The 12,710-nt window shown below is 41.3% G+C and overlaps 1 protein-coding gene across 1 annotated transcript in view; it reads left to right on the forward strand.

The window, feature by feature from the left end:
* LOC144820229 (uncharacterized) overlaps positions 1 to 10,047 on the forward strand; it is a 31,650-nt gene extending 21,603 nt beyond the window's left edge. The window contains exons 3-7 of the mRNA XM_078677831.1: positions 6,320 to 6,352; positions 6,457 to 6,651; positions 7,060 to 7,098; positions 8,757 to 8,780; positions 10,012 to 10,047. Of these exons, the coding sequence (XP_078533957.1) occupies positions 6,320 to 6,352; positions 6,457 to 6,651; positions 7,060 to 7,098; positions 8,757 to 8,780; positions 10,012 to 10,047 (327 nt within the window). The remainder of the gene's footprint in view (positions 1 to 6,319; positions 6,353 to 6,456; positions 6,652 to 7,059; positions 7,099 to 8,756; positions 8,781 to 10,011) is intronic.
* The last annotated feature ends 2,663 nt before the right edge of the window (positions 10,048 to 12,710 follow it).

Genomic DNA, 12,710 nt, shown 5'->3' on the forward strand with positions numbered 1-12,710 from the left:
GTCAGTAGGACTTTGAGGATGGATTACTTTACAGTGTGTTACTGCCTGTAGACAGGTATTTGTGCACATTGTATGTCATAGATTTCCATAGTAGGCAAGGGGTTTTCACTTTGATTATCCACCATGGCAATCCCTGGAAGTAGAAGATCTGCACAGTGATATGCCTTGTTTGGCAATCTTCATGTATATTGCATATATTTTGACCAAATGGAATTTATTGTACATTTCTAATTCTCTGAATGTATCTCTGATGGCTGTCTTGTGGGAATGTCTATGATCAATACAGTAATCATAAGTTAGTGATAATTACAAGTTAACTATAAAGCATATTGGCTCCATTAGTTCATTGATAAAACGTTTGATAGTTGCCCTTGGTTTGATCTGCTTAGCTTGTATATTGTGGGTGAGTGGATGAATTTAAGAATGAGTAAGTGGGTGGATGAATGCATGAGTGCAAATATGATGAAGTATTAAGTACTTCAACTCACCAGTAACTGAAGAGGAACTTTTAAACCAGACCTACTCGCACAGTCTGTGCTTAATTTCGAGCTTAAAATTGCAGTCTAGACTTGGAAAGTTTGGCAAAAACAATATGTTTGACGTACGTATAGCATTGCGTTGACTTTGCCAGTGCTTGTTTATGTACTATGGAGTGAGAGGAAACAAAATAATGTAAAATATGAGCAATGCAGAAAATAGGGATTCCTTTTCGATAACATTACTTTTTCAAGTGCTTATGCTCCCTCTCCAGTGCTCCCTGGCTGCTCTCTGAATGCATAATATTCCCTCTTGCATTACAAAGGAGGCTCAGAGCCAGTAAATGTTTGACAATGTCTGAAACCAATGACTGATGGAGAAATAGAAACCAATGGATGAGGGACGGTGAACCAAAGTCTCTTAAAGCAAGTAGAGAATATACCATGTTTGCTGTGCATGCTGCAAGCTCTATAAAAATAAAATCTAAAAATATTAGGAGGGTGTCTTGAAATTTTAAAGCTCTATAGCCAATCCGGTTTAACTGATGAAAGCAGTGTTGTAATTTATTTCTATATTAATTTTGCTTCTAATAAAGGTAAACAGAAACCATTTATTGTTGGTCTTTAAATGGTTTACAGTATCGGTTCTAGGTTCTCTATAACTTTGGTACCACACAGTCTGCATGAAAACCCGTACACCACAAATCCAGTCAAGCAGCTTTTAAAAGAGATTTCATGCAAGACGTATCCCATAGGCAGAGCGCGACCTAGAATACTAAATTCTGAAAACCTTGCTATTTTACGAAATCTTTCCCTTAAGTTTCCTGTCACAAATTAATGTGAAATTGGAAAGAAAAATAATTACATCAGTTCCTTAGGTATATCCTTTATCATCCAGTGACATTCAAAGAAAGTATCTTATGACTTATTCTATAATGTTTGCATAAGCTTGTCTATCTAAAATGTAAGTGTAGATGAAGATTCATTTTACAAAGATGGATGACATTGACTTAAAGAGTTGTCCAATACATTTTGTCAAAAAGAAGGACAGGACCTGTTAGACCTGGCACTTTTAGCACGTTAATTCCCAAACTTTTTGCCTCCTATTTTTCTGACCCTATTTTTGTTGGCATTAGGACTCCCATGTCCTGGTTCTGAGTAGAGGGAGTGGTGATCGGCTGAGTCCCAGGGTGCCCAAAACCCAATCCAGGAGCCTGGTTGGTTCCATGAGTGGGCACCAGGAGGGTGGCCTAGTATGTACCAGGAGGCTATACCCTGAGGGGCATCCCATAGTGTCAGGAGGGCTCCCAGCAGTTCTGATGTCTGGCAGCACCACTCCGAGTGGAGTGGGTGCATGAGTCCAGAGAAAGTGGCAGGGGCGACAGTTCCCAGTGGGAAGACCAGTGGGTCAGGGGTTAACAGTTCTGAGGCCAGAGCACCCCAGGACTGAATCTGGTGAGGCCACGTCTAGCATGGAGGGTCTTCATGCGCTGTCAGATGGACAGGAGGTTGGAGACCTTGCTAGGTTGACTCTCGCACGACTCATGAGGAGAGTGTTTCCCTTGAGGAAATGGTTGGTTCTACCACGGAAGTCCTGTCTTGCCAGGCACAGGTCCAGCCTAAGTGTACAGACCCTGGGTTGAAGGGTCACGTTCTGGGTGTTCCCCATGACCTGTAGGAAGGGGCGGCTGCTATCTGTGCCTCTACCAGTTTGTCTTTGGACGTCCCACACCAGGTGGAAGGGTGCAGAGCTCCAGGAGGGGGGGGGCAGAGGTAGAGAAGCTTCACCCCTAACTCCTGTCCAGCCTCAGGGTACAGACACTGGTGTTCCAGTGTCAGGATGCCAGCCCTGACCTGGCAGGAGGGAGAGTGGACAAAGGATGCAAGGCACATGGGGCTACCAACCCCACACTCTCTGATGCCACAGGGGTTAGAGAGCCCTGAGAGGCATGAGGTCTGGCTCTCATCACTGACAGTTGTCAGTGGCCACTGTGGCTTGCTGCCCTGGTAGACAGAGTTTCCCCTGGGATGGACCGGGCCACACCACTGTGTCTGCCATGTTGGTACTGTCTGCCTGCTGGGACACATTTGTGAGCTAAGTAAGTTTAGGCACTGCACAAATGGGGTCTGCAGGTGAGGAGAAAGGGTCCCAGTGGGTTAGCTTAGTGGGCCCTGAGAGTGTGGACAGAGGGAGCCAACTGGGTTCAGGAAGGTGTAGAACTGGAGTATGCCCCTGATGTTGAGGGCCATGTTCTGTCGCCCCAATTCAGGAAGTACATCAAGGTATTGATTGGTCTCCCCTGGCTTCAGGCTGGTGGGTGTTGTGTTACACCTGGCCCTTTTTGCAGGTTTATCGCCAACATTTTGTCTTTTCCCTCCTATTTTTCTGACCCTGTTTTTGTCGGCAAAATAACTCTGGGCACTTTACCACTGCTGATCAATGCTAAAGTGCATATGCCCGCAATGTAAATTATGAATAAGATTGGCTATCCATGATAGGCGTATTTGATTTACTGATAAGTCCCTAGTAAAGTGCATGGTATGTGCCCAGGGACTGTAAATCAAATGCTACTAGCGGACTTGCAGCACTGGTAGTGACACCCACATGAGTAGGCCTGTAAATGTGTCCCATACCTGCCACTGCAGTGACTGTACACACAGTTTTTAATGCCCTGTCGCCCTGGCAAGCGCACCCACTTGCCAGACCCTAAAATTCCCTTTATTTACATGTAAGGCAACCCGAAAGTAGATCCAAGGTACCCCAATGGGCAGGGTGCAGTGTATGTGAAAGGTAGTACATGTGCTGGTGTATTTTGCATGTCCTGATAGTGAAACACTGTGCATTTTTTTTCACTGTTGAAAGGCTGTCTGTCCCATAGGTTAACATGGGAGCTGCCTTGTAACATCTTACAAGCGTAACTTTTCATTGTTACAGGATGAGAAATGGAGTTTAGGCTCAATGAACTCAGAATTTAATAACGCATGTAAGTAATGGTGGTTTTTAAATTGTGTGTATGAAAATGCTACTTTTAGAAAATGGGCATTTTCTTGCCTTACCATTCTGTGTGCCTCTGCCTGTTTGTATATTCACCATCTGGTTTTGGAGTGACAGGAGCTAGGGATGTGCATTCCCTTTAGACAGTCACAAGGGGGCTTGAGATGTGTCCTGCCTTTCCTGGTTGACTCATAGCTAGGCTGAATAAACCTTTCTGTATTTAGAGTGGTGAAGGAGTTTTCACTAGCACCTGAATAGGCTGTGACTCCTCTGCACAATGCAGTCTTCACCCACTGTGGTACACCTGGACCAGGGAGGACAGAACAGGTTTGTACTGAGCTCAGGGACTCTGAAACAAAGACTGGAATGCAAAAATGGGGTATAACTATTGGACCTAAAACCCCAGAACTTTAGATCACGCCTGGAAACAAGAGGGCCTGCCAAGGAGAAGAGCTGAACAGCTGTGTAAGGAGTGCTGCCCTTTAATATTTGAAGGGTGGGTTGGCCTGTCATTGCTGCTTCTATCTGTGGGCAGAGGAAAAGGACTACCTCTTTTTGCCCTGCTATGGTATCCTGCTTGACAAGATCTCCAAGGGCTTGATGCAGAGCTTGCCTCCTATTGGAAGTCTCAGGGGTCAAAAAGTATCCTGCATGGAAGGAGAGCTGGGAGAGCTGTGTGAGGAGCAATGCCCCTTTTTGTGTGAGCAGTGGGTTGGCCTGCAGTTGCTGCTTCTGTTCGGAGCAGGAGAAGGACTGGACTGTTCTTCATCTTAAAACAAGAAGGAAGTGCTAGGAGAGCGCATTATATTTCCCTAATCTTACCAGAAGATAGAGCATGGCGGGCGCTCCTTTTTTCTGTCAGAGCAGACAAGGTGCATTGCTTCTGTCCCCAAAATCATATCGGAAAAGTGTGAGACATTGTTCCAAGCGCTCCTAATCTGCCTTGAGCGCACTGCTGATTTCCAGTGGTGCTTGAGGTGCGTTCCCTGCCCCGTTCTAGAGGGCAGGTAATCTGCTTTGCGAGGGGGTGGTGTTCTGATTGAATGCACCAATGACAACAGCACCAGCTTGCTGCACAAAGCCTATGCCGGTCTCCCCAATGCATTGCCCGGCAACAGGGAAGCACCCGAAATGACCGCACCAGTGGGTGGGGCCTGTCAACCTGACGACGACACACCGGCATAGTTTTCCCAAGGGTCTCAAGAGGAAAATAGCCCCATGCCCTGTGGGAAAGCCTGACATCCCTAAAAGAGGGTGATGCCGTCCCGCACTCTTACGTTGGTGGTGCTGTATTTGCAGAAGAGGTCGCTTTCCACCATTGTGTGCCCACTCCCCTTACCTGGGAGCACTTGCTCTTCGGCAGTGGCCTTCATTTGGTTCCCCACTGCAATTCTCGGGGTGAGACCTCAATGAGGATCCCCGCTTTGTGACTTAAAAAACAAACTGCCTGAGGTGATTTTCCAGTGGGCACTCACTGAATATACCATATTCTCTGTAGTAGGGGCACAGTTGCTTCGGTGCAGTACCGTTGGTGCAAATTCACAGAATCTAACATAATAGGAGCACAGGTACTATGTGCCCTATCGTTCTTTCACGCTTCAGGTGGTTATGTTACTGAATGACTGTTACTGTTATTATGCTTAGGGTCATTTGGTGATTTATGTTGATGCATGTGCTTACTCCTAATCTGATTTGCGTTCTTACTTTCAATTGGTGATTTATGTGTTTCTCTCCTTAACTAACTGCTGCCTTTCATGCCCTGATAGTAGGATTTATGTCATTTTTCCTTTCAATGATGGGAGAATGAATATCATGTCACAACCTGCATATTGTGTACAGTGATGGTGTAGGATGTTTTCATGACGTGTGCAACCTATAAGTATTTACTGTATTGCACTACCGGTGATGTTATGACAATTGTCTAGTTGGCAATGTGATTTATGTGATTGTGGTCTATGTGTTATATATATTATATGAGATATTTTAATTTTATCCTGCGAGGAGTCTCTTGTGTGGTGTACTTATTGTGGCACTAGTCTGTGTGTGTGTTGTGCAAATGCTTTACACATTGCCATCTGGGACACGCCTGACTGCTCGCACCAAGCTACCAAGGGGGTGAGAAGGGGTTATCTTGGGTTTGTAACTCCCTTACCCTGATTAGAGTGGTGTGTTCTGTCTGGCTTAGGTACTTACCCCATGCAAACAGAATCCCCATTTCTGAAAGGTCGCAACTCATACATATGGCAGGCAAATCATCAGAGATATCATTTGTGGCATTCAAATTATTGTTTGCATGGATTTTACCAATAAGTTATTTTAAACAAACATATGGGGGGGGGGGGGTTGTGGTCACACCTGTAAAAAGTTAAACCCAAATCGACATTTTTTAGGGAAAATAATTATGATGATTTGGTAGATTAGAAGTTGAGGGATAGTTATATTAATAGTCCACCTCATGGTTTGGCCATAATAGCCCTCTCAATGAACACTTTTCCTATGTCATTAGCTCATTTGAGAAAATCTACATGCATTTGTTGTAAACCCAATAATGATCACGTCAGTTTATCAGTATCTGGCAGTCCACTCATAGTGTCGTCAATGTCAGAAGAATCCCTGGTTGGCTAAAATCGGAGATGATTCAGGCATAAGTCACATAGAAACATTGATATTGGCTAACTGAGCATGGCTAATTTTGGTTGATGTTCCCAATGTAGATGTAATGCTGACTATATTATGCCCAGTAATGCTTTATGTTTGCAAATGAAAAGCGCACTGTGAATATAACACAAGTTATTATTTAAATATTTCACCTGAAATACTAACACTGATATATCTATTTTTCCCTAAGCTGGAAAAATATGGGGGCAGCTCAAGCGGACAGGTAATCTCATTGTGTTTGTCGTTTTTTACCAAGATTACTAAATTCTGCATAGCTGCGTAACTGATCAATGCCTTTTAATGAAAACAAATATTTTTCCCTTCAAGGTCTTCTATCCACCAGTTCAACAAATTCCAGTATTTCCACAATTTCCACAACTTCCACAATTTCCACAATTTCCACAATTTCCGCAATTTCCACGATTTCCACAATTTCCACAATTTCCTGTGAATCCATTTAATCCTGTCAATCCCTTGAACCCACTCACCCCGATCAATCCGCTGAATCCTCTCGGTCCTGAGGTAAACCTTTCATATAACTTAATCAATTCTATGTTATCAGAATCCTAATATTGAGTATGCAATTAGGTGTCAGAAAATGCCTAATGAGGCAGATTATATCTTAATGTCATATCATAGCAAAGTTAGGTCAGAGTACTGAATGATAAGCACATAGTTCAATAATTATTTTACTAAAGAAAACATAGCCCTCGATGGCAACTTTGAAAGGTAGATCATATTAATAATATACATTTATGAGAGCAAGTCTAGCTGCAAAGCAATGGAGTGCTGTACATTGGTGGGGGTAAAGGGAAGGGAACATGAAAGGGGAAAGTGGCAGGTCCAGGGAAATTGCAGAGTGGAATTTATCATCTAGAACAAAATATACAGTAAAGTATTTTAAATGTGCATGTTTTCCTTTTCTCTTAGATTCCCATCCCTATTCCAATTCCTGTTGATCCAGCACAGGTAAATATTAAAATCTATTGAGAAAATATGGCAAACAAAGTAGCAGCAGATCTGAACATATATGACAATGGTTATTTTATTGATATGCTCCCCTCTTGCTCAACACCACAATATAAAAAATATTGTATGACATGGGGAATTTACAGGATGACCCCCCAAAAGAGAAATATTCGTTCAGGGTTTGACAGGAGGACATCCGATTTCCGTGATCCAAAGCCTTTAGTTTGAAACTATGCTCGCTCAGCTTGTAAATGCTCAATCGTCATTTCATGGTATCAAGGCCGACAATACATTATAAAAATATGACCCCACTGTACTGTATACATGGCTGTAATTAAAGTAACTGTTTATTGTCCTTGAATAATGAATATTAGGGTACTTATTCTTTCCCTTTTATGCTAATCTGATTTATCAAGTGTCTGCGTTGTAGGGTCTGAAGCTGAGCATAATCCTAATAATTTAATTTGGAAGAATATACATTTTAGGATAATAGTTTTTTCTTTACTTTTCGGCACCTAGAAACAAACATTTGGATCACCTAAAAGATGTCATCCGTGCCCTCTATATGCTCAAGTCATTGAATGGGTATATTGTATTTCTCTATATGAATGTTGTTCTTGCTTCCTTGAAGATTTGACATTGAGAACGGATCTATACTATAGTAGAAACATTGTATGCCTTGTTGCTCAGTCTCTGAGTTACCAAATGGGAGGCCTTATATGTTATATAAAATGGGTGGACATAGTTTCAAAAGTTACTTTCAATGCTGGCACCAATGGAAAACTTCACAATTATTGGGACGTTTGCTCAACTTTGCTTCAATACAATTTTCACACACCAAAACAGCATTTTGTTTGTGGATTCAGTTACTAATTCTGTTAGTTGCAGATTTTTTTCCCATGAATACAATTTATCTGATTCTTTCCCCCATTTTGTTTATAATAAGGCACCATAGATTTCATTATGTTGATGAATAATCAAAAGTCTTATTTGCAACTGCAAAAAGGTGTGGAAGAAAGACAATTGGCACTTAATGGCACCCTACCTTTGAATGGACACTCTTATTGGGTTAGCCCGCAAGGGTCTCCAACAAATAGTTAATGAGCTACTGTAGCTCTCCAGCTACCTCTCAGGTGCTGACCTGTGTGCAGCCCAGCTTATTAAATCAGATTGCTTTTGCTGGTTGAATTATTATACTTATAAACAAAATCGAAATGATATACAATTAATAAATATTAGTTGCTCTCAATGCGTTTCATTGAACATAAGTAGCTCCCAATACAGAAAAGGTTGAATATTCCTGACCACTTTCCACTCAAATGCAGAACACGTGCAAATGTCCTAACACACATGAAAAGCATAATGTATCTGCCCCATTCGTGTGGCAGGTTTTGACCCTCCCAGCATAGCTCGTATTGCGAGCAACATAATGTTTATGTTGCTCACTGCCGATGACTGTGATGTGATAGCAATATCCCCAGACCTATAATATCTGTGATGATAAATGGGTGGGATTATAAAACATATTAGGATGACACTTGGCATGCAAGAAAATCCATTATTCATGACAGCCCAATTCAGGAATTCATAATGAATATGATAAAGATAAAACATAAAACATGAAAGCCAATCATGATGTTCTTTCTTTTTTTCCTTAGGCTTTCCCATTGAATCCATTTTTTGTAAGTAAATATACATTTTTCTCCTATGTTTATAGCCGTTGAGCAAACTTGAATCATCATTGTTTAATTTCGTGTATTTGGTTTGTGTGAGAGCGAGTAAGGACACTTCTAAATTGCACTACACTGCTGGGCAGTATCAACATACCTTTTCCTATATTCAAGAAAAAGTGGTTTTCTTGGTCAACTGAAATTTCCAGACACATTCGAAATGATCAAGAGTGTGACAGCAGATGTCCATCTGCTATGAAGGTGGACTTCCCTACTCCTGCATGGCAGTGGCTCACATTTCTGAGATATTTACTATTGTCCACCAGGTCAGCTTAGGCTTTTCTACTAGAATGTCTGTCTCTGCCAGAGAAGGAGATGCTTAGGTGGGGACCACAGATACAAATACAGCTGAAAGAACGAATGCATGGTTTGCTGCAGGTTTTTTATACATAAGTAGCTATGGTTATGGGTAATCTTCCAGATGAACCAAGGAGGACCAGCGAGATTGAACCTATGCTGGCTACCCACCTGTTTACAAAAAGAGCACAGGGACTGCACTACATCAGGTGCTATACATATTGGGGTTCACTCCATTTCTGGACCCCATAGTCAAGGAATCAAAACTTGTGCTCAGGGTGTAACATTACTGGGCCAAACCCCCATTTACTCAGGCTTGCAACCACCTGTAGGACAAATGAGACACAGTTTCTTACATGTTGATGTCTTGCCATAATGACTCATAGGAAATTGGTATAAAGTACTCCCATTGGGATCCTTCAATTAGAGGTTTTCATGTACCAAAATCCTGTGGATTGTCCCCTAACTCTGATAGAAACACAAAACAGTGGGACAGAAACACTGTAATGAATGCATATGCACACAACTTTACTCATGTCATAAATGAAAAATAGAGGGTAAGTGATCGGGTAGGTTAACATTGTAAGACCCCTAGAGAGGAAGAGGCCAGGAGGCGGACGCTATATATGCCACACGGGACCTGATAAACACGTTGATGTTTTGTCAGAGGAATGTGGTGCTAAGCCTCTTCCCACTATTCAGAAGAGATGCCTACAATTCACTTCTTCGAAACAGTTATTAGGTATGGAGTCACAAATACCTTTTAGGAGTCAATACAAAGTTACAGACTCCTAAAATGGCATTAGTACATGATAAAAACATTGTTGCAAACATGGAATTAAGAAAATAATTTTACTGGTATAACACTGCTTTTACTTTTTTTCAGGGTCTGTTTCCTTTCGGTCAAGCAGCGGTAAGCTAAATTAGCACTGCAACATTTTATATGAGTATATTTATCTTTGTAAGTGGTGATGCTCGTAATAGGCATAAACCAAACTCTTTGGGGCCGAAGTTGGGTGTTTAGTACGTGAGTGCGTGCCTAATCTACCAGATGTAAATTCTTGCTCCTTTTTCAGTTTTAGCACATTATTTTGAAAATTAAGAAATTATTGGTATGAACGCTGAAACTCATTATTCACTGGTATTTATTTACCTTTATATTATTTAACTTTTGTGTTTGGTTATTATCTATTATTGAGAGATGGTAAAATGTTTCTTTTTAAGTGTTCTGTGTTTTCACTCCTTATTCTCCCATTCTGTCATATCAGTTGAACCCTATCACCAATTTTCCACTTTATCTTCATTTTCTCATCTAGTTCTGTCTTCTTGCTTTCATCCTTATTATGTTTTTCTTTATCATCTTTTCTTTTGTTTCTGCTGCTTTATGAGTGTATCCTTTTTAATTAATAAATTTTGTAGTGGATACATCGCTTTGGTTTGTTTCTAGTGAGATATTGCAGTAATTTCCTCACCATTTTTAAGAATAAACAAGCAAGCAAATGACTCCTTTGAAAACTAAGGCTTGAAGGAGAGTTTGTTATCAGAATAGAAGCTGACATTTATAACTATATTCTAAGGTATAAAATATTGGCTTAGTGCCTCTGGAAACAGCTACTATGGAATTCCAATTTAGCCTATGAATTAGCTGTATATTATAAGCATAAAACATGGAGGATAGTCCACATGAGTGAATGAGCCTGGCTGGAGAAGTTATGTAGAGGTTGAATAAAGTAGAGCTGAGTGAGGAGCCCTGGGGAACTCAGAAAGGAAATTTGGCTACAGAAGAGCAGACAGTTAGCAAACAATACCCTCTAACTATGATCCGAGAGAAGGGAAAAAAAATCAACTTTAGAGCTCACCCAATGAGCTCTTCCCAATGAAATCTTGTAACCAGCACAAGAATGAGGTCCGCAATGCCCATGTGGAGCTCATTCTCCACTACTACACTACTACTGCTATCATTGCCACTTTAGTGCTCTGATATGTACTGAAACCTGCTTGAACAGGCTCAAAATGAGAACTAGAGGTGATCAGGGAGGATAGATGTGTGCTTACCTCCTTCTCTGCTACCTTAATAACAAAAGGTAGTAACCATATTTGTCAGTAGTTACTTAAGTCAGTAGCACCTAAAGAGGTGTTTTTTAAAGAGGGAAACACAGGAAAATCTCCATTCTGGCTATACTGGAGCAGAAGTAGTGCAAGAGTTAATTAGTGACTGAATCTGCGGCACAAACTACTGGCACTATTTGATTAAATATTCTGGAAGGTAATAGATCATTAAAATAAACAGATGTAATTGCTTTGATCAGTTGGGTCATGTGGTCTGAATACCACAATATAAAGTCAGATAGCAATTTGATTGGAAACTACAATGAGTCTATAATGGCTGGAGACTGCATGACCAGGCTAGAAGAATAATGTTAAATTAAAGTATTGTAGATAGCCAGAATTGTATCCCTAATGAAGTTGGTTAGAGTTTTGAAAAGCTCCAGCAGAGATATCAATTTGAGAGAGCAAGGAGGTTTGGAAAACTTCTGCTCAATCTTGAATATCTCCTAAAATGTGCTGCTTGCCTCCAAGATGTGAGCTTCTTGGAATTGTGTCCCGGCCATAATGATCTCCTTCTTGTGATTTCTGGCAGTAGCTTTGTAAAAACCCTTTGAAGACAGAGAATAGTTGTGCCACCACTCTTGTCCAACACTTTACAACCTCATTTGGCTACCAGGAGAGGGTAAGTAAAACAAGGAGCCAGGGGTTATGTCTATAAGAGAGTAACCTTTTTAATTGCGGCCAACGCATCCTCGGCTGCGGCAAACTACATATTGCTGCAATCAATATTGGATGATGGATCATCAGGCAGGACATAGGCAGTATATGAAGATGGGCTATGATTGTAGAATTGTCAATTTTAGAGAAATTGACGTTAGCCTTGATGGTGGCATGGTGAGACAAGGTGATGGGGTTGTCATCTTCATGAGTCAAAGAGAAGAAGATAGTCGCATTAGACCATGGAACAAAGGAATACACTAGATTGGATACAAAGTCTGCAGAGGCAAAAGTATACCCAGAGCATGTCCTGCCTCATGTTTGGGCTCAGACACTAATTGGCTCAAGCCTAAAGTCACACATATCTCATTACAGCCTATTAGTGGCTGGATGATCAGGGAAGTCAGCCTATATATTGAAATCCTCCACAGCCAGGAGTTTTCAGGCAACCACAACATATAGGGAAATGCAATTGGAAAACTCAGTGTCTATCTGAGTGTTGTTACCCTGAGGGTGGTACTCCAAAGTATCTATGTGGTTAGAACAAGCACTAGCAGAAATATTGAGGAAGACATGTTCCAATCTGAGCACACCTTTAGTGACCAGGGCGCAAAAGGTCAGGGATACAGATTGAATGATTGCAAACCCATGTTAATCTTCTGGCCACCATAACCACAAGATGTAGCAAGTGAACTCTCCAGAAAATAGATATTTTTGATTCAGGTCTCAGTTATGAATAAAACATCAACAGCATGGTTTTGCATGAACAGGTAAATGTTGTCATTGTATTTAACTAGCGATCTAGTGTTTAGTTGGGTG

This window comes from Lissotriton helveticus, chromosome 2_1 (assembly GCF_964261635.1).
Source record: "Lissotriton helveticus chromosome 2_1, aLisHel1.1, whole genome shotgun sequence".
Taxonomy (NCBI): domain Eukaryota; kingdom Metazoa; phylum Chordata; class Amphibia; order Caudata; family Salamandridae; genus Lissotriton; species Lissotriton helveticus.